This window comes from Anopheles arabiensis, chromosome 2 (assembly GCF_016920715.1).
Source record: "Anopheles arabiensis isolate DONGOLA chromosome 2, AaraD3, whole genome shotgun sequence".
Lineage (NCBI taxonomy): Eukaryota > Metazoa > Arthropoda > Insecta > Diptera > Culicidae > Anopheles > Anopheles arabiensis.
The window spans coordinates 24,101,998-24,122,828 of NC_053517.1; the positions used below are offsets into that span (position 1 = coordinate 24,101,998).

Below are 20,831 nucleotides of genomic sequence, written 5' to 3' on the forward strand. Positions count from 1 at the left end.
CTCAAGCTCAAGTAGAAGGAGAAAAGCATAGAAAGCAGGGCAATGTAGCAGCACTTTTTACGTCCGTTTAATGAAGTGCAATTAAAAATTGGAACAGGAAAAATCTCGGCTTCAAATGAGCATGATGGTATAGCTAAACAAGCGGAACCGTATTGAATGCTCGTAAACATTCGACCAGCAATAAAAAGTTTGCCAAACAGATAAACATATCGCCCTAATGGCCGCTGGCTCACATGTTTAGCAGCCATTGCAAATAGCCGTTAATTGAATGTGTCGTTCCGTGTGTGCGGTGTACAAATATTTGCCCTTTAGTGTACTGTTTAGTGGCCGCCAGTAAATTATGGCAAAATTGGTAGAATTCATTCCAGCGGTAGGCCATAAAATTGATTTGTTTTCTTTGTCTTGCTCCACACCACGCCGTTCTGACTTTTCACGCCGTTCGAAATAGTTTACTAACTGGTCGAAAAACAATGGACAACTTAAATAATGGCAACATCATCATCATCATCGTCACGATCATGATGATTATCATCATAACCTTAGTGTGGAAAAAGCCAAAAAAAGGGATAGTGCATCGATAAAGTCCAGCAATGATGTGGCCTTTGCCAACGGTCCAAGACGTTCGCTCTTGGGTTCGCTAATTATGGCGCTATGCAGCCCCGTTCAAAAGCCCATAAAGCTTGTGCTGCTGCTCTCTGTCTCTATTAAGAAATGGGTGCCCCGTAATGGTCGTAAAAGAATTATCACCCATTCGTAATGTTTCGGACGATTTCGGACGGAGCGTCTTGAGTGAGATGAAGTTCGCTCCAGGTTTGAGGTTCGAGTGTTTGAGGAGCACTGGAAGAAAGCGCGGTTGGTCATTTCGCTATTTCGGTAGCCATTCCGCTGTCTTTACTGCAACCATTTAGGTCAGCCATAGCCATACGTGTGCGTGTGTGTGTGTGTTAGTGGAAAAGATCGTAAATCGATAAATTTGTGCTACCAAAAAGCGATTCCAATAGTTTGGTGCGCCAGGGAAAAGTGACAGTGGCCGAGAATTAATTTTACGACCCACAGAACCGTGCCAGCTTCAGTGAATGGTAGCAATTCACTTGCGTGTACATTGCACGTTGCCACTTTGCCGCTACCCTTTTTGTGCTGGGAGTGAGGCGCAAACACAGGGAAAGGAAAAATATTTATCACATTCATTACTTTAATTATGATTGCCGTTTTAATTGCCATCTCTGCCATCCGGAACGCATCCTTTCGAGTCGGTGTGTTTGTGCACTACTACTCCAGTGGGAAATGTGGGGAGTGTGCCTTTCTATCGCCAAAACGGTAGCCCGGTTTCTGTAACCAAATGGAAATGGAAATTGCCAAAGGATGTGCTCGATGTGCTTGTGCCGTTCGGGTTCGAGTACGGTGCTCGGAAAAAGGATCACGCGGGTAAAAGAAGGAGCAAAAATTTACATACAAATGGTTGGTTGAAATGGTGGAAATATGAATAATTAATCCAGTCCCTCCGGGCCCTCGATCTGAACCCGATCGGGCCTAAAAAGGGTTTCACAAAGCGGAGAGTGCAGTGCAGGTTGCCGGGGGACCAAGCAAGCCCGAGGATTGAAAGTAATTGAAACAAAGTGTTTTGAATCTGGTAGAGGGATAATGCGTGATTTCGTTGTACTTGGTTGGTGCACTTTTTGTCTACCAATTTTGTTTGTAAATTGTATAGAGAAATTTAGCAAAGCGGAAACATTTAAAAATCATATAAAAGTACCTTTATATGTATGTCCTTCAAGTATATTTTCAAAATAGTTTTAGACAGCTTTGTTACTACTTAAATAAAGTTCAGAAATGTTCCCGAAATAACCTAAAACTATGCAAGAATTCTACTATCTCTTAAAACGTATTCCTCGGGATGCTTAATAATTCGTTATCACTGACGATCGGCAACATAATTCGGACAACCCCATGTGGCCGCCATGTTTCTGCGGTGCTAAACCCACCCGGGAGCCTTCACACCCGTGGCACACGAGCATCCATTAATTACTATCACATCGCGTCGTCTATCTATGTAGTTTTAATTGTAATAAATGTTACGTTTATTTTACAATTATACCGAATCGATGTTTTATGCCTTCTGCGACATGCCCTTCACCTTCACCGCACCCGGTTTCGGGCGGTCGTTCGATCAGATACACGGTGCAACCGCAAACGGTCGACACCATCGAGTGCACCGCACAACCACCGTTGGGCGTTCAATAATGGCCACACATCCCCGAGTGCGCCGGATTCTCATTATCTTGGCCAACATTCATATGTCATAGGCATAATTATATCGCTTTAATTATATTCCTTGCTCCCAGTGTGTGTGTCTGATCTATCCCATCCCAGTTTATGGGGTGAAAGGGTTGTCTGGATGCGTGATCACTATCAGCGACTATCTCTATCCCCATTCTAGTGGCACTGGTAGGGTAAAATAGGGGGCTGGTGTGGGCCACGGAATGTGGCAATCCATGGATGACATTTCCGAATCGCTCGTTTTGTGATATAATTTTCCGCGCTTTCCATTTGATGACCTCCCCCCCCCCCATCGGCCTTCCGTGTTGCGCGACACTGGTGACACCATCATGCGTCCCAGCGGTGCGCTTTTGGGCGGACATTAATTAGAGTTTCATTAGTTTTAGATATTAATTCTCTATTTCGCCCACACGCGCTGTCTGTCTGTGTTTTGCAAGGGCAGCGACAGCAACAGCGTCATCATTTACAATGTATCACTGTCACAGGCAGGCTTGGGCGGAAGGGGGGAAAATGGACAAAAGGAGGGGGGTCTAAAAAAGGGGTCATACAAGCCGTGGAGGGAAAACTGAGCATCTATCACTCCATTTAGTGGAGCAGCGATCGCACAAAACAGCAAATACAACATTATGTACGCTTTATTCAAATTCAATTTCGGCCAATCATTAGTGTTGCTGCTGATGCTGCTGCTGCTGCTGCTCATGATTAATTGTGGTTTATGTTGGTTTGCAAGGCTATCGATATGTAGATATTTGCAACAAATTAGTTGGGAAATCATTGACACCATTGTGCTTTTTGTCGAGCGAGGATATGATTTGAATTGTTGATCTATTTTCCTTTTAGAACATTGTAGCTTCTAATAGTGTTTTTGAAAGATATCTCTTAATTTCTTTTATGATGTTCAAAATTTCACTTAATTTCTATACGCTCTTTAGAACACTGAAACGTTGATTTGGGTATAATACATGCAAATTCTCCTGTAGTGTGAAAGAAATTTGTTGTCTCACTTTGATCCGTTCCGTGTTCAGCTCATCTTGAACATCTCGAAACGCCGTTCCACCAAAACTTTACGTATATTTCTGTGTTGTTGTATTTTTTTACCCATTTCCTACGTCTGCTACCGCCAGATGTGACCAATTTTTAGCGTACACAATATTCGCCGTAGAAATAGAAAGAAAGGGAACAAGGAAGCAGAAATGGTTCGCATTGCCGTTGTCGGATGCTTTGATACATGGTAGCCAGTAGAGAACGGTTTATACTACAACATCATCATCGTCATCATCAACGTTCGTCGTCTTCGTCGGCTCGCCATCATCATCCTTACGTTTCTGAACGGGACGAACGACCAGGGAAGCCTAAAGCTCATCCATTGCGTACGCTTATCAACGGTGAAATTCTCTCGTTGTTAGCCAATTTATTTTTGCCCGGTTTTGGCCTTTTTTTCTGCCACCCACGTGGCACCATTTTTCCGACTACAGGAGAGCGATAGAAAGGTGTGTGTATGTGTGTTTTTTTATCTGCACAAGGCAGATTTTCCTTTTCGCGCCCTTTGACAGGCGGTCCTGCTTGGCAGAGCGGGCGTTCGTTCGGCGACAATGTTTTGCGCCCTGTACTCGGTGTGGTGTGTTGAAAAATGAGATTTAAAGGATTTGGAGCAGCTTTAATTTAACGTTTAAACGGGATGATGCTTTTTTTGTTTTTATTTGGCTCTTTTTACACGGCTAACAATGGTTACATGCAATTTAATGTAAAGAGCAAAAATCGTGCGAAAAATACAATCCAAACAGTTTGAATCGTAAAATTGAATGCATTCTAAATGAGTAGCGTAGAACGTGCCGCAAAAGTGCAGTGAAATCACGCAACAAATGGAAACCAGGCTGACATGCCGCAGAGCACACGCTGCTGTACTGTGGCGTGTAATTTGACACGCTTTCCCAAGCGCAAACGCCAATGGAAAGGTAAACGCACACAAGCACAGTCGAAGGGTGGCGCGGTTTGCCATCTTGCCGGCGCTGCTGCCAGGATGAAGTTATAAAACGCTCCAAAATATGCCACCAGTAGTGGGTAAGCAATAATCTTAAAATACCGAGAAGCTTGTAACGACCTTGCTAACAAGGCGAGGAGCCGCTTGTGAATGCGGCGCACGTAAAACCTCGGCTCGGTGTGGCGGTCTCGGTGTGACAGCTGCTTCTGTGGCGCTCGATGGTACCAAAATTGTGTACTGCATGTGTCAAGCTGTGTGTGTTGTGTCTGGTTTTTGGAGTAAAAGGTTTTTGCTCCACTCCCTTTCTTGGGCGGAGTGTGCCGTCCGTAAGGAAGGGAGTATGAACAGTGTCTCGCCCAATGGTACCCAGCCACACACGCATATATTCACACGTCTAATTATGTTCAATTTCTGGTAGTGGACCGACATCATTTCGCAAACGGTTAGATTTTGCTGACATTTTCATTTCCATTTTTTCCATTTTTCCCCGCTCTTAGTGTCGGCCAGCCTGTCGCAGAGCCATCACGCCCAGGACAAGGACGGCAAGAAGAAGCACACCCGGCCCACGTTCAGCGGTCAGCAGATATTTGCCCTCGAGAAGACGTTCGAGCAGACGAAGTACTTGGCCGGTCCGGAACGGGCCAAGCTGGCGTACGCGCTCGGTATGACGGAGTCGCAAGTGAAGGTAGGTTTTTCCGCATTTCTCGACATCTATTGCACCTCATAAAAATCATAACGGGCGGTGTGTTCACCTCCCCCCTCCGCAAAAAAAGGGATCCAGGACAGACCCGTACCTCTGTGGGACATTTGAAATTTGTGGGACGATGTAACACATTTTTCTGATAGCGGTGTTCGACCGACACCGCAATCCGATCGGTAAATGTCTGCTTCGAAATACATTTTAACCCTTGTCGCTTTTGTTTTGGGCTGTAAAAAAAGCTAGAAAACCCTTTCCTCTGCTTGTGCGGTTTTGTGAAGCGTCGGACTATTATTTGCGGCCAGTGTTTCACCCACACCGGATGTGCGCTGCTGGGCCAGGGCCTTCAATCAGCCAGTTTTACAGCCTATAAACCCGGTACCTTGCCATCCCCCCCGGTGTAGGAGCGATAAATCATACAATATTAGATCAGTCCCGGATTGGATTTGGTGTCCTGTTTTTTATATTCTTTTTTCGGCACAGTTATGAGCTTACACAGTAGCGTGCCGGTTTTATGGCGAGTTGATGGTTGGACTCTCGTTCTCAATTGGTTGCGGAATTTCATTTGCAATCGTTTGTTTTTTGTGGTTTTGTTTCAAATTAAATACGATATTAGATTACGATTTATGGGCAACAGGAGGTGTGTGTGTGTGTACAAAATTTGTATTCATTTCATGACCCTGGTAACACATTTTAAATCAAGGGTTTAGTATCGGGATCGATTGCATTATTGGCAGTGAGTGGTGTACCAGATTGGGTATTATTAATTTTAAAAGAAAATATCCCAACATTTTGTCCAGTAAAAATTATGTTTATGAAGAAGAATTGAGTTGTTATGGAATGTACCATCTTTGCTACATTCATTTTCTTCATTGTGGCGCAAAATTTGCTTTGCATTCAAGCGTAAATCAGTGAAGAAAACGTCCCAGTTCAAGTTTCAATGACTTTTTTTTTAACATACTAGCAGCTGTTTTACCAGCTAGACTTCTAAAAGCCTCAGATACCTGTAGTCAAATTGTGTATCCATTCATTGAATAACTTGTTACAAGAACTAGGTGCGGTTCGATCTTTATGGCAACTGTCTCCTATGGAAGTAATTCAACATAAAACACTGAATTAGAAACTTTTCAATACAAATTGATGCTTATCGTTGTACAGTCGCTAATACACATTCCTTCATTTCTGGGATGATGATGGTTTGTGGAATTTCATCTCAAAGACTCAAGAAAAGTTCTTATCTTTCATAGATAAAACATGTAAAGCATGTATCTTCAGCAAATGAATTGATTATTTATCTTCTAATCTACAAAACAAATGCCCTGCAAAACCCCTGAATCAATAGAAGGCATCGAAAGGATCCAAAATAAATTGCACCACTATATTGGGAAGGATTGTGTTTTCAGATTTGTTAAGGCATTTGGAGACAAATCACTTGAAAATGGCAACATGTCACACAAAAAAACATCCCAGTGACCATTCCAAGTAGAGTAGAATGTGACATGGAAACAGAAGAAACATATCCTTACATTTATAAAATCCTGAATTCTGGGAGTTAAACCAGCACCGAACCAAAATCGGATCAATCGGAAGGGGTGGAGATGCCACTTGGTCCAGAAAAAAAAACCAAAACCGCAACGACCACCATCATACCTTGAAAAATCACCAGCCCGGAACGGCTCGACCAAGATAATCGATGGGATTTTGATCGTTCCGTCTGGTTCCGAGTGTATAGCCCAGGCTCAAGGCGGTGTCAGAACATGCTGTCGATAGATAGCACGCACGTGTTTTTAGTTTGTTTGTTGTTCTCTCCTCTACAGTATCTCTCCTGGAAGCTGGGATAAAAACACAGGATAAGGATGCTGCGTGTCTGGTGCTGCTGTTACACGGTGGTCAATTGAATTAAAACCGATCGTCCCTTTGCTCGCAGGGCCAATGCCACCCCTTTCACATCCGAAACGAAGGGCAGTTCTAGAGTTGCGACATAAGGGAAAACGGTCGCCTGTTTTAGCCGTCGTTATACAGTTCGAAGGGGGAGAAAAATGGTTTCCTATTGGCCAGCACACCGCCAACCCGCGCGCGTGTGTTGAATGCCCAAGCCGGAATCTCGATGTTTACAAATTGGGTAATTGGGTGCGGATGTTTTTCAATTGAAGGGGTTTTAGCACCTTTGATTGACAGCTTTGAGCTGGCGCTTGCCGTTTTACCCACGAGCTTGCGGTTGCAAGGGCGAACGACGAGGCGAACGGTTTTGTTACTTTCCGGGGTGACTCCCGAAAGTGATCCCTTTCTCAGTTTCCCGGTGGCTCGGTTCCTTTTTAAATGGTTCGATTTGTAAGGATTTTCTGTCAAATGAAGGATTTAGGAGGGCTTTGGGTGGGATTGTGTCTGGAAGACGGTGCAGTGCGTGGCAGAATGGTGGCCATATTCTAGATAGGCTGATAGGAAGGATCTAGTTGGAGGGAATAGTTTGATTGAATGGAGTTTGTTTTGAATCTGAATTTTAATACGATTTTTTAAAAGTGTTACTGAAGTGTGGATGCTTTTTCTTCGTTTCTTTTTATTTTGGACTTTAAAGATTCGGTAAAAATATATTTTAGGTAATTAATGCATTGTACAGAACAATTTTTTACTAAAAATCGAGATCTCAAAAAACGAGTTATGGTTGATAGCAGTATATGATAGCAGAGCCTCCGCTCCGATCATCCCATGCTCCGCCTAGCTTCTAGGGTTCGAACAACATCCAACATCAAAACCCCAGCAGTAATAGTTCCAAAACAAGAAAACATCTCGCACCCAAGCAAGGCGAACAAACCCATTCCTTCCTACTTCCATCCTCATGCGAGCGAGCGATAGTGTGCTGTAGAACATGGTGCGAAAATAACGAGGAATCATCATCCCAACCTCCAGTTCGTGCAGCGCAGCACGTGCTTTGCAAAAAGTGGGAAATGAACAAATGAAAATCCTTTGTGTTCAACCCACTATCCCCGGCGTGCGCTATCCTTTCGGTGTCGTGTCCCTCAGCACTCGGCAACATAATGCAAATCCCGTCCGCCTGCCGCACAATATCGCCCTCCTTCGGGGGCTTGCTTTGCGTTCCCTGGATGGTGCGAGCACGGGCGCTGGTATCTTGCTATATAATCATGCAATTTCTCTAATTGGGGGGCTGAGCGAAGGAAACCTCGACCCCCCAATCGGGCGTTTGCGGGCACAACAAACCGGCACAACGAAGTAGCACATTCTTCTAGACGATTACCATTCCCTGCTCAGCACCATCATCGGCAGCGTTGTCAATCTTGCGGCTAATGGAAGGGAAGCTGGGGAAAAGTCGTCTTTTCGTCGGCTGCAGCACAGCGTTTTCGCACAGCAAACAGCGGAGTGGTGTCTCTTTTTCGTCCCTGTTCCTATGACCCCTCACATGCTAGGCTTTAAGCGTGGCAAGCGTTTAAACGGTATCATCGTCCCTAAATACCCTCTTAATTTAACTACATGTGTTCCGCGCGAAAAGCCAAACAATCCTCCCCGTCGTCGTTGTCGTCGTCAGTAAAGGGAGGGTTGGTTGAAGCACCGAACCAACAAGGGGATGGATATGCTGTTGGGTTTTTGAGCGTTCGCCAGGGGTTGTGTGTCATCCGCTTTCATTCGCTGGTGGAAAATGATGCTGCGTCATTGCGCATTTGCTTGCGTGCGTATGTGCGAGAGTGTCGCGGCGGGATCGTTTCGCGCCGGCAAGAACATGTGAGCCCCGTTGTTCGGCGTAGTGAGTTAATTGTTAAGTTTCGATGCTGAAATGAAAGGTGTACGTTTCCCATTGAAGTGTTTCATGGTGTTAACGTTTAAATGTTAAACCATGTTTAGTCTTTTTTAGTTTTTTTATAAACATAATTTGGTTTATTTATGAAATTAGGTTACCATGGGAGTTTAGCAAAAGATAAAATGTTGGTGAATAAATACTTTTGTTTAATCCGTTTTGGCATCTAAATTTCCCTACAATCATATTGGACTTCTAATATGTGGCACCAAGATACCAAGAAGCTTCTTTCATTGGAACAACCAGTCGAATAAGAGGGCTCATTTCTCGATCTTGTGCGAATGAAAATATTCTTAAACCAATTAAGCCAAGACACAGCATTCCAATTTAATTATGAAAAGCATACGTGATATGTAAATAATCACCACCTAGAGGTTTTCCCATCTTAGCATAAGGAAAGGCTTTCTCATCCATTTCTTTGCACACATAAACGAGCATATGTGTGTGTGTGTGTGTAAATGAGGCAGAAAAAAGGGTTCAACAGTGGGTGGCATCTAATGGTACAGGTGGATTTGAATTTTCCGGTTCAAAATTAATTAAAGTACACATGTTTAGGCTCTGGGGTGCTTTAATTGGTTGGCAATGGTTAGGGCTATATTAATTTTCCTGCTGGTCGATTCACATTAAAATGTATAAAACTGTTATCCTTAGTAAATTAAAGGATGGATATGATTGTTTTAATTGAATTGCTTCAAACAGTTGGCAATTGTTGAGCAGTATCATACTTACTCATACAGTAAAAACCCTGGAAGCTACAAAATTTATCTTCAAAACAATAATTGTTACTACTTCCCTTTAGAGGCACACTATTGTGTTGTAAGCAAAACCCCTCCCAGAATCAGAGCAAGTCCTGCACTGCATAAATTTACCGCCGCACAGCAAAAGGCGCATCAATCCATCCATCACTTTCGCGCTCGTTTTGACTGCATAACAGTGGGATAATTAGTCATTAGGGGACTGCAGCGCTCCCGAAATGCGTCCGATGTGACTCCCCTGTACATAGCTAATCACTGAGTAATACGCCAGTCCTTTATCAAACGCTGCAAAAGAAAAATAAAGAAATGGAAGAGGCCAACCCGGCCAAACACGAGACAAAAGTTTTCACATCACCGCTTTGTGATGCAAATTGGCTCCGATGCCAGCCTCATCCTTGATCCCTGGAAAACCCTATGATATGCTAACCGCATATCCTGCCTCATTCTCCACACGGTTGAAAAATCTCGCCTCGAACTGTGTCATGCACCCTCCCCGGTAAGCACAAACCAATTCGTCACGGTCTATTACGAGCGCGGTTGTCGTAACCCTCGCGGTTTTAACGGTGCGGCGCGGCGCTACCCCGGAAAAAGGGCTGAGAAAAGTCACACTTCATTCCCGATGTGTGTGTGTGTGTGTGTGTAATTGTTCGGGAAATGGGGGAAGTAGCTTTCCTGGCTTCCTTCTCCGGCATTTGCGGCGCGACAAAAGTTTAATAGATTCAATCAAAATCCCATTAAAAACGTTCGTTACGCTAACCGCGCTGTCTTCCTGTGGCCTGGCCGTCCCGCACTAGATTTGGTGCTTCGTACAGTGTGTGTGTGTGTCGTTAGCATTTCGCGCGTGATGGTTTTAATGTAGCGCTAACGTAAAAAAGTAGTTCCTAAGACATTCGACGCAGCATTACATAGATATTGGCAAGACACAGGGAGATTCGGAGCCTTTTTGGTCTCGTTTCCTGTTTTTTGCGTAAGCCTTTTTCTAGCCCAGCTGTGGTTGACTTTACTAAATGGGGATTACCAATCAGATAAAGTGCTTTAGAGTAGGATTTAATGGCAATTAAAATGATAATTACACAACCAGAAGGGAGATTTCCGGTTCGATTCAAGGGGGTTTAAGAGCGTTTGAAGCACGGTTGAGAAGAAAAACGACGTGCACGAAAGTGACAATTGTAAAGATAGGTTCGATCCATTTTTAACTATTTGACATAACCAATTTAGATTGCAATCATGAGCATTTGTATAAAAAAACTATAGCATTTACACACAAAGGTTGTAAAGTATATAGCAACGTTATGTAAAACGGACCTTGTTAGCCATAGCAGACAGACTGATTGTGCAATTTCACAGCATCATTATTCGAATTCGTATAACAAGCAAACGATCACCGCGTCCGATGGGCGGCGTGCAATCATGTTATTGCAGGGAATTTTATTAACTTACCATAAAAATCATGATGCATTTAGTCAATTAACCTGTTTCGTTACCGACAGCTTTCGTCATAATATGGGCATAAACGAGTAAGATAGAAAGCCTAAAGAGCCGGGGTCAGGGCAGATGATCCATTCAATCGCTGTTCCGTCACGTCGATTAATGCAGGCGCCAACGGCGGAGGCATCGATTGTTTCGCAGTGTCGATTGTATCTTCAAAAGCAGTTAATCATGCTGCATCAGCTTGATCGGCCGCAAATAGGGAAGTGAAGTCGCGGCACCCGATAAGCAATCAAACACTGATGAAACACGACAAATCAATAAGCAAATTAGTTAAGATACGAAATCGAAAAACCATTAGCGATTGAGAAAACGGAGGAAAGACGGACGCACGCGCGCGCACACGTCATTTTCTCGTGCACAGTCTTGCGATGCAAGGCATCGCTTCTTTCTCTGCTCCGTGTGGTTTATCTTAAAACGATGCCATAAACAATGCTTCGATGCGGATCTCCGATTGCCAGTTTTCAGGTTGATCGATCTTTCACCGACGCGACGGATGGCATTTATGGCTCGGCGGGAGAGTGGAAAGAGGGAAGATTCTCATCATATATCAATCAAACCTCTGTCCGTAACGATCCTCGAAGCCCATCGAGTGTGATGTGAGGTTTGGTGTGATCGCATCTCTTTCCACAAGGGGTCTTTCCACTAAGGGGTCCCTGTCTGTCGCCCCCTGAGCCTCCAGACAGCCGTGAGTGTGCAATAAAAGGTCATAAAGTTTGTACCAACACACTTGCCAGCGTTCCGCTCTACCGTGTACACTTTACCCACCTCCGCACGGAACGCAGAAGATATCGATGGTGCGATAGTGGAAAAATCAATTCGAAACTGCCATAAATCGACACATACCACGCCAGTGCTCATCAAAATCTCCCATGCGTTCAGTTGTGTCGGTGGTGTGGAATTTTTACTGACCAGCCAAAACGGTCTCCTCTATCGCTTGTCAGTGGATTCTCTTAACGGGTGTACGGGCGACATGACCCATAAACCTGACCACTTCCCACTTCACGATCACGATGGCAGTGTGGATCACCGAGGGAGGAGGGTGTGTTGTAAAAATTCTTGCCTCTTAGCACAGGGCAGCACCTTGAACCTTGAAGCGATCAATACGTTCCAGTTTGTCCGATTTTTAAGAAGTTTTTAATGTGTCAAAAACGGGCTTGTACCGCGTTCCATCGATGGCTCATGGCATCGTCTTTTTCCTGTTCTAAACATTTTATTTGTTTTCTTTTTTCTTTATTAATATTATCTGATTGCATTTAGGAGCATTAGATTGATGTTCACGGGGCAATGGGGGGTATTCGAAAAAAAAGAGCAGCCCAGCCAAACACGAAACGATGACAATCGTGCGGCCGTAAAGTTTCACGATGACGAAGATATCGTTTTGATGGCAATTCATAAAAATCGACTAAAGCATAAAGTTAAACGGCATATAAAAAAACGCACACACACACACAACCAACCGAAACAGAAACAAATGGATATACAGCGATGTTGTGGATGTGTGTCAAGGAAGGATTTGTCGTTCGCAGCACACCAAAACAAGGATTCTTCTCTTACGCGTACAGAGATAGCAACATGAACAAGGGCGAAAAAAGTGTATCGCAAACAATAACGTGCAATACATCCCTCATCACCATTTGATGATTGTCGTTCGAGTGCCCAACCACTCACACACACGTACACTTACACACAGAGAATACGGTAGCAACCCAAAAAAGAAACCCAACGACATAACGGCAATGGGCCGCATCCAGCATCCAGGGGACATTGTCTTCCGGAGCGGGTGCTATAAAAATCGGAGAAAATTGAATCAATATCCCATGATAATCTATTACTTTTCTGCTGATAAAGTCGAAATGAAGCGTTACCAATGGTATCCGAGTTATCGATTCGGGTTTCGTTACCCCCATGGGGGGAAAACCGGGTGCGCCTGTGTTATCGATCGTGCCCGGTTCGGTTAGTTTGATTGAAAGAGTTCCAGTTTAAGCAGATACAGTAGAAGATAGACAGTGGAGAAAGTTGGCGATGGCGATGCCTTTGCGTATGACTATTTTACTTTGATTAAATGTAGGTTGATATCATACCAAGACTGTTTGTTCATTCTCTTGACTGCATAGTAAGTAAATGAATTGATAAAAGCAAAACCAAAAAAATTATCAAAAGTTCTAAACTTCAATTCACCTATATTACGTACCAAAAACGGTCTCCATTGCGTTGTACATTACCGTTCGGTGCAAAATTGATGAGGTGACGATATGCTGCAGCAGCAATGTTAATCGGTCACCATATGGCGACGGCTGTCGGGCCCTTTAAGCCTACGCTCTTTTACTACGATTGGCCATTGGCCGATAAAAGCTGGGAATTGAAATGAAAAGTCATGAGTGCCTACTCTCCCCTTCCTACTCGGGTGTTGCTGTAAATGTAAAGCGGCGCTAAAGGGGGATCATTGATTGAGTCCGATTTGTTTGCTTCGTAGCCATTGTGTGTGTGTGTGCTTTCCATTTACATTGCCAACTGAAGGTAATTTATGAGCGTCGACTAGGGTTTATTGCGAACACATTGATACGTTTGCGCCCAGTGTTAGAAAGCGAAATCCATTTAGCAGGACACATCGAAAAATGCAGGACACTCTCTATCCCTCACATACACACACACACTCATGCAAAATTGCACGCTTTATTGCTCGGCAATTAAAATTGTGTCACGCTGTAAACAAATAATTAAAATTCTTTCCACCTTAATAAACACGCTCTGTGTCCCAGAAAAGCCAGGCGCCATATTTTAACGATCGCTATGCGCACCATAATCAACCTGTTTATGGGTTCGAGTGAGCAGCTAACAAGCGGTTAGGTGAATAAAATTTATTACAATCACTCGCCATCAAAGCCATGCGAAGCGATGTCAAAAACAATATCGAGTACAAGGAAACCCATTACGTTGCTAATGAAGGCGCAGGCAAGGACGCAGAAAACGTACTGAAGAACACCAATAACACAATCGTTGCGTGACAACGGCTTCGGTCCTGTCTCCCTGTCCCTTTGCTTGAAATGGACCTAGTACACACAAAAAATACACAATACTCGATCGGTTGTTTAACAATCCCGCACAGCCCCCGCCCGATGAGTTTCCCCGGCCCCGGTTGGTGCAGTTGGAAATTAAAATTTGTAAATTGTGTATTAAAACTTTTAATAATTATTCCTTCTCCCTCCACCTTATGACCGTTTCCACAGCATCCCTCGGGAGCGCAAGTGCGGTAAGAAAGGTCGGTTCGCTTGTGGCAAGGTCGTTTCCTAGCCCTGCTTGACCCCATGTGCCGGTGACGTTGTGAGATGGAGGAGGCGATATTATGACGGCGATTATGTTGCCAACGAAGGGCTGATATTAATGATGATGCTCAGAAAATTTGTACAAACCATCCGGGAGTAGGTGGTAAACATCCAGGCCCACTGGAACAGCTGATGAAAGTGTGTGTTCGTTTTTTTTTGTTATTTTGCTGTTTTCAAGCAAAGTTTAGATGGATGTGAAGGTGAAGGCAACATTTCATCGGGAAAGGAAAAACATAGGTTTTTAATGGCCTAGAAAAAGAAGGAAAATTGTTTGAACAAGCCAGAGTGGGAGAGAGAGAGAGAGAGAGAAAACGAGAGAGTGAGAAGGAGTAAAATAATAAAGTAACATTTTTCACCTAATGCTCACGAGCTCTATAGCCCAACGTTTTGGAATGGTGTTAAGGGCGATGGGATAGGATTTGTGTTGCTCACTTTGTGTGTGTGTGTGTGTGTGCCTGTACGCATTATGCTTTTACCCTGCTCTCCCTCGCTTTCCATCGCTGTTTAGGCCGGACGGCGCATCATCATCAGCAGCATCATCATCGTCGGGAGAGGGTGTTTATTGTAACATATGCGTTCATAATCCGGAAATAATTCCACATAAATCTTGAATATTAGAATGCAGAATTCAATTTAAGCCTCGTTAGTAGTACCGCTCGGCAGCTTGGGAGCTTTAGTTGTGTTGTTTTTTTATATTATGCTATTTTTTTCTATGACACTGTGAAAGTGTCTATTGCTCTGTCCTTATTAATTCTGCAGTTCTGGGTTTTTTCTCCGACGGTGCTGCTGTGACAAGCCAAAATGAAGGGAAAACATAATATTGTCTGGGGAATAATAATTGAAAAAGCCTTTCACTATGATCGATTTGGGTGTAGTTTTTATGTTCAGATTGTTTCTACACACTAAGATTATATTGTTACGGACTTTAAAAAGTGTTCTAAACCTTCCTTTATTATCCCTATTATTTCTAATCCATCACATTATGCACTGATTGTAACACCCTGCAAAAGAACACCCCGAAAAAAAAAGTGTCAGTGGCGGACAAAGTGGCTGTTTTCTGTTTTGTGCTGCAATAAATAATTTTTCTCTTCCGCAATCCGCGTCTGTTTCGTATCGCATTGGTGCAGCGGTGCATATTTTTCAGCACCGAGGGCTGCAAATGCTACACCGGTGCAGCAGCAGATCGATCGGTTTCAATAAAACCGTCTAGAACGAACTTTGTCCCATTTGCCGTGCGCCACAAGCGCCCGCGAGCCATTTTTCCCTCTCTTTCTGGTGGTGCATCCTGTGGGCCGCATGCAATGTGCTGGAAATGTGCTTTGTGCAAAGCACTTTGTAAGCATTTATGTAAATAGTTTCAAGTGAGGAAGGTGAGAGGACTGTGGCAGCATACGAAGAGCAGCAATCAGTTTAGTTTAGAAAGGCGCAAGAGTTGACTTTCCCGAATACATTTGTCGCCGCACGGAGGCGGAAAAGAGGCTGCCGTTTGGTTCGTTTGGATACGCGTTGGCAATGGATGAATGTATGAAATTGTTCCAACATTCGGTGGGAATGGCTTATGATGTAGTTGAGGTGGCTGACTGTGGAAATGTGTTGTACTAGAAGCGTTTGATATTGTAAGTGATTCGTTTTGAACAGTGCGGGATATAAAAGTGAACCATAAAATGTAAAAAAGATACTCTTTTTAGTTCTAAAACAAAACATCTTTACATTGTTTGCGTTTGATTCTGGAAAAAAAAATTATAGAATAAATCACAGAACGTGTTTGGCTGTGCGAACGATTCTAATAAATTCTATTCACTGTGTACAATGGGCAATAAATGGCTAGTACGGTTGAAGCTTTATCTAAACAATCGTCCAGAATTAATAGCTCGCGCGGACTGCGCTGTTCGCCGTTGTGTCCGACTGCTGTGTCCGAGACGCTTTCCACCACCAGATGGTCTGTACGCAACAGCGACAGCAAAAGGATAAAGAAATCAACTTACTCATAAATAATGATTAAACTATTTGCCCACCATGGGCATACACACAGCCATAGAACGAAACCGATGCCATTGTGAGTTGATCTTTGCCAATTGCAAGCCGTATCGCCGATCGTCAACTCGGTCTGGTTGGTCTCTATCGTGCTCCATTTGCGATGGCTCGCATGCCCCGAGTGTGTGTGTGTGTTTAATTAAGTAGATGAAAAGGATTCTATTTGCACAATCGTTCTGCACCATGCACCACGAGACCGAGTCTCAATCTCGCCTAAGAGCCCGCGCGCACTTTCACCGACCGAATGCGAATGCTTGTAGTACGCTCTCCTCATCCCTCCATGTTAGCGCCCTAATTTCCGATAAATCGTTTTTAATTTATGACATACAAACAGACCGATTCAACACAACGGCCGCGAGGGTTGTACGGTTGTTGCCGTGGTGGCTTTTCTCTTATGATCCAACCAAGGAAGAGACAAAAAAAGAGAGGAAAATCCTTTCCACAAGGAAAATCGCAGGGGACGAACCTGGGTGCGATTTGTGTTTGCCTTTGCTGTGTGCCATTTTGCGCCGTTTTCCATCGGAGCATCGGAAAACCCAAAACCCGGGGTGTAAATCGCCCTGTGGCACAGTCAGTTGGCTGCCATGTGAGGCTCGTGAAAATATTGACAGCTTACTGTATCCTGTGTGAGAGTTTCTGTGTATTGGGATACGACAGCAGGTCCATGCGGCGCAACCAGGATCGAACTCAAGCGTGCATGCAGCCGAACCGAGATGCATAGAATCGGACGCGCACCGTACAAAAGGAAGAAGGGTGACATTTAATTTGGCTAAACGCTTCCTTTATTAAATTGACACTGCGGAAGGGTGGGGTGCCGGAAGAAACTGTAGTACAGTTGCCTAGGGGTGCTGTGGGTGCCGCTTAATGGTGCGGAATGTGAAAAGTGCCCTCTCGTCGTCCCGGTTAGCCCCGAAGGGTTTTGCGGAAGTGATTTTTCAAGGTTCGTAATCGAATTAGACGGAGAAGTCAATTGAATTAGGTTGAGCGAGGTTCTCGAGATGGAAAGAATGCTTGGTGTATTTGGGATGCGTCATACCAAAGAGAGAAAGAGAGAGAGAGAGTGTGTGATAGCGGGAAACTGGTGAGGAATGTGAGTTTGTAATTCCGCACAAGCTGTAATGTTTTAATTAAGAATAATGAAGTGATCAGCGATGAGATTGTTTTGCAAATCAATGATAGAAGTGCTCTCGTGTACTTTAACTGCATTATATACGCACTGTAACATTACGTTGCAAATATTGGGGAAAAACAAACTCACTTGACGTGCGATAAGACAGCTCATAAACGCTTTCATCAATACTGATTATCGACTACCGCTACCGATGAAGTAGATAATGATCATCGCCTTTTCGTCACTCGGGAATCTCATCGGCATCAAAAACCATAAATCACACTATCCAGACACTCACCCCAACTCGGATACACGCCACGTCTCGGTTTGTGTTGGGTTTCGCGTGACTCCGAGAAAGTCTCCCCGAGTACTCAATAAAATTCAATCAATATTCAAAACCTTCCAACGGACACGCTAAACGAAAAGAACGGTCACCGTTTTTCCTTCAACTGGCCAGCCCACTGTCGAATGGCGTATTCCAATGAGCAACTCCCAGCAACTCGGAACGTCGTTCAGCGCGACATCGAACTACCACCGCAAGATAATCATTTAGTGTACACTCCGTGGAATGATCCCACTTCGAAGCGCACTGTTCGAAAGATCTCTGAATCTGGTTGATGCATTGTCCACCAAACTGGCCTGAAAAAGCCCTCTTTGACACAATAATTAGGTTCGTCCTGAGGGTGCGAACGTCACAAGCGTGTGCCCAAAATGGTTCGATGACAGTGCTTCTGACCGAAATGGGAAAACCAAATTCGATGCGCGGTCCCGTCATTCGAGTGCTCACTGCATCGCAGGACAACCGTTTCCATTGGCGTTAAGGATGAACCGTAGCTAAAGAATTCCACATCTACTGGCAACATTACCCACCAGTGCACGATTGACCATTGCGTCCAGCAAGTGGACGGTCGCCAGCCAGTCGTCAAAGATAGCCAGAAAGCGGGCGAGATCATTAGTAGTCGTACTCATCATTAGGGGCAGAATCATGCCCACTTCTCCCCTTCGGACGTAATGGAATCGCGCGCATTGGCCTGTACCTTTGGCCCAAAAATGGTCATCTCTAGCTGCTCCGATTCGTTCTCGAAGGGAGGAAAACCCGTGCATTTTGAGCGCACACACACATACACACACACTCATGGACAGTTGAATGTATGAAGTTTCGCTACGGTTGAGTCTGTTTTTGTGCCTTGGTCCTTGGTTTTCGAAGGGACACAAGCTGGCTCGGGGAAAATAATAATCAACCTTATCATCGTCATCAATATCATCTTTGGCGTCGTTTGCTATTGCGACTGTTCTGCCAAATGGACAATGCAGCGTGGTGGGAAATGGTGCACAGTGCTGGTTTAATGTCCGAATGAGAAAGCCATGGTTTGGGTAGGGAAAGCGCACCCATACAAAAAACGAACCTTAGAACTTAGAAGCTTAGAATTTATGATGCAACTAAAAATCTATGCTATCAGTACGTGCGAGAGTTGTTCGTTATGCATCTTTTAAATTTTACATGGGATGTGTTTTTTTTTGTTTAGGCAAACGAGAGATTACATGCCATTTTCTAGCCTTCTTAATTAGCCAACATTATGTTGTGGCAATGGGTCCGCACACACACAATCCGAATGGCGCGTGTCTATCTCGTTAACACGTGGTACTTTGCGCAGCCGGCCCTGCTGGTTGATAGAGCTTCACCCTGCGCATGGCGCGTGTCAATGTTGTTATTTTAAAATGCGTTAAGCCCGGATAACAGTGTTGAAATTATGTTTAAACCGATCGCTTTACCCGATTGCCTGTTGTGGTGTTTTGGTGCATTGTTTTTTTTTTGTTTTTTGTCGTTACGGATCGTTGTTCACTAAAGCCGAGGTTTTGTCACACGCTTTAAAACAGTGTAACAAACGGACCTGTACATCAACGACAACAGCAGCGGCCACGGCGTCAGCAAATGGGGTACGGGAAACAGAGGGCAACAAACGATTTATTAGCGAGCTGATAGTCCCTCGCCCAATTTCGTGCACACTTTCGTGCGAGGCTGATGGCGGATGAAACAAACCCACGTTTATCTTCGGGTGGGAAGACATTTATCCTAAACCATTGTGTGGAGAGATTAGCATCAAAGCGTGAACCGAACCGACTGATGCTAACAGGACAATACGCGCGCCTCTCTCTCTCTCTTGGTGGCAATAAAAAGTCAATGTTTTAAAATTGGCTTTTTATCGCTCGAAGCGTGGACACAAAACCGCAGCATAGAAGCCGCACGGATGTGTGTTAACTGGGACGGCCATTGAATTGAGGAGCATTTTCTACATTGCGTTTGTTTGCGGTAAGCTGTTTCATGTCCCCCCAGAGAGTGATATCGTATTAGCCGTCTTTCGAACTGCCAGCAAGGACACAAACACACACACACAGACACACTTTGTGATGGCATTCGAGCGCTCCTCCCGGCACCGGGGATCGGTACATTATATTGTGTTTAAAAACGCTCCAGCAGACAAAAACGATGAAGATGATGATGAGCTTGCGGATGTTTGGGCGGCGGTTGGTGGTTGATGGTACTGCCGGTAAGGGAGAAAAACTCTCTATCTTTTCAATTACATTTCATCGGTTTTTTTGTTCGGGGGGGAACTAATTTTGTTGCGCGCTCACTTGCTCTCGTGGGACACGGGAGGTGGTTAAGTGAGGATGGCCAACATTATGGCCCCTGGAGGGTGTCCTTGAAAGCGATTGGGAGAGAAAAGTTTTAGCTTTATTTCCCCAAAATTAGCTTCTTCGGTGGGAGTTTGATGGAGGGAAATGATGCTGAGGCATATGCAACGAAAAGTTTGATGTTTATACAAATTGAAGCTTTCTTAAATTGTAAAAACGAAGTTTAACGAGTAACACAAAGTTGTTAAATGTTCTTGAACAAAAAGGTTTACAAATAACAGATTTATGAAAATATTTCCATTGAATGAAAACCTTCTCCTTGTCCTCAATGATTCTATTGTTCTAGAGACACATTGGTTCAGATTTAAATTGAATCATAAATAAACGAAGCTTAACAGTCAGTCGCCCCTTTACAGTACAATCATTTTTGATAGCTAGCACCACGTTTGCTTGATGTTTGGCTATTTATTCATCCGGGGATGGTCTCGCGAGCAAATCGGATCGTCAAATTATGCAACGAACGTCAGCTGCTTATTCCCGAAAATCGTTTTGTATCGACATTGTGAAGGGAAATAATGAATTTGATGTGCGTTATTATTTAAAAAGTATTGAAAGAAGACAACATGAAATCAAAATGGATTAGTTTTTAGTAATAGCCAACAGTATTACATTTCAATAATATTATGAAGTAGACTATACAATGAAGATTGCAAGTGACTC

The 20,831-nt window shown here is 44.0% G+C and overlaps 1 protein-coding gene across 1 annotated transcript in view; it reads left to right on the top strand.

The window, feature by feature from the left end:
• The window catches only part of LOC120897507, a 53,484-nt gene that overhangs the window by 16,153 nt on the left and 16,500 nt on the right, over nt 1-20,831 (top strand). The window contains exon 4 of the mRNA XM_040302458.1: nt 4,756-4,943. Coding sequence (XP_040158392.1) covers nt 4,756-4,943 — 188 coding nt within the window. The remainder of the gene's footprint in view (nt 1-4,755; nt 4,944-20,831) is intronic.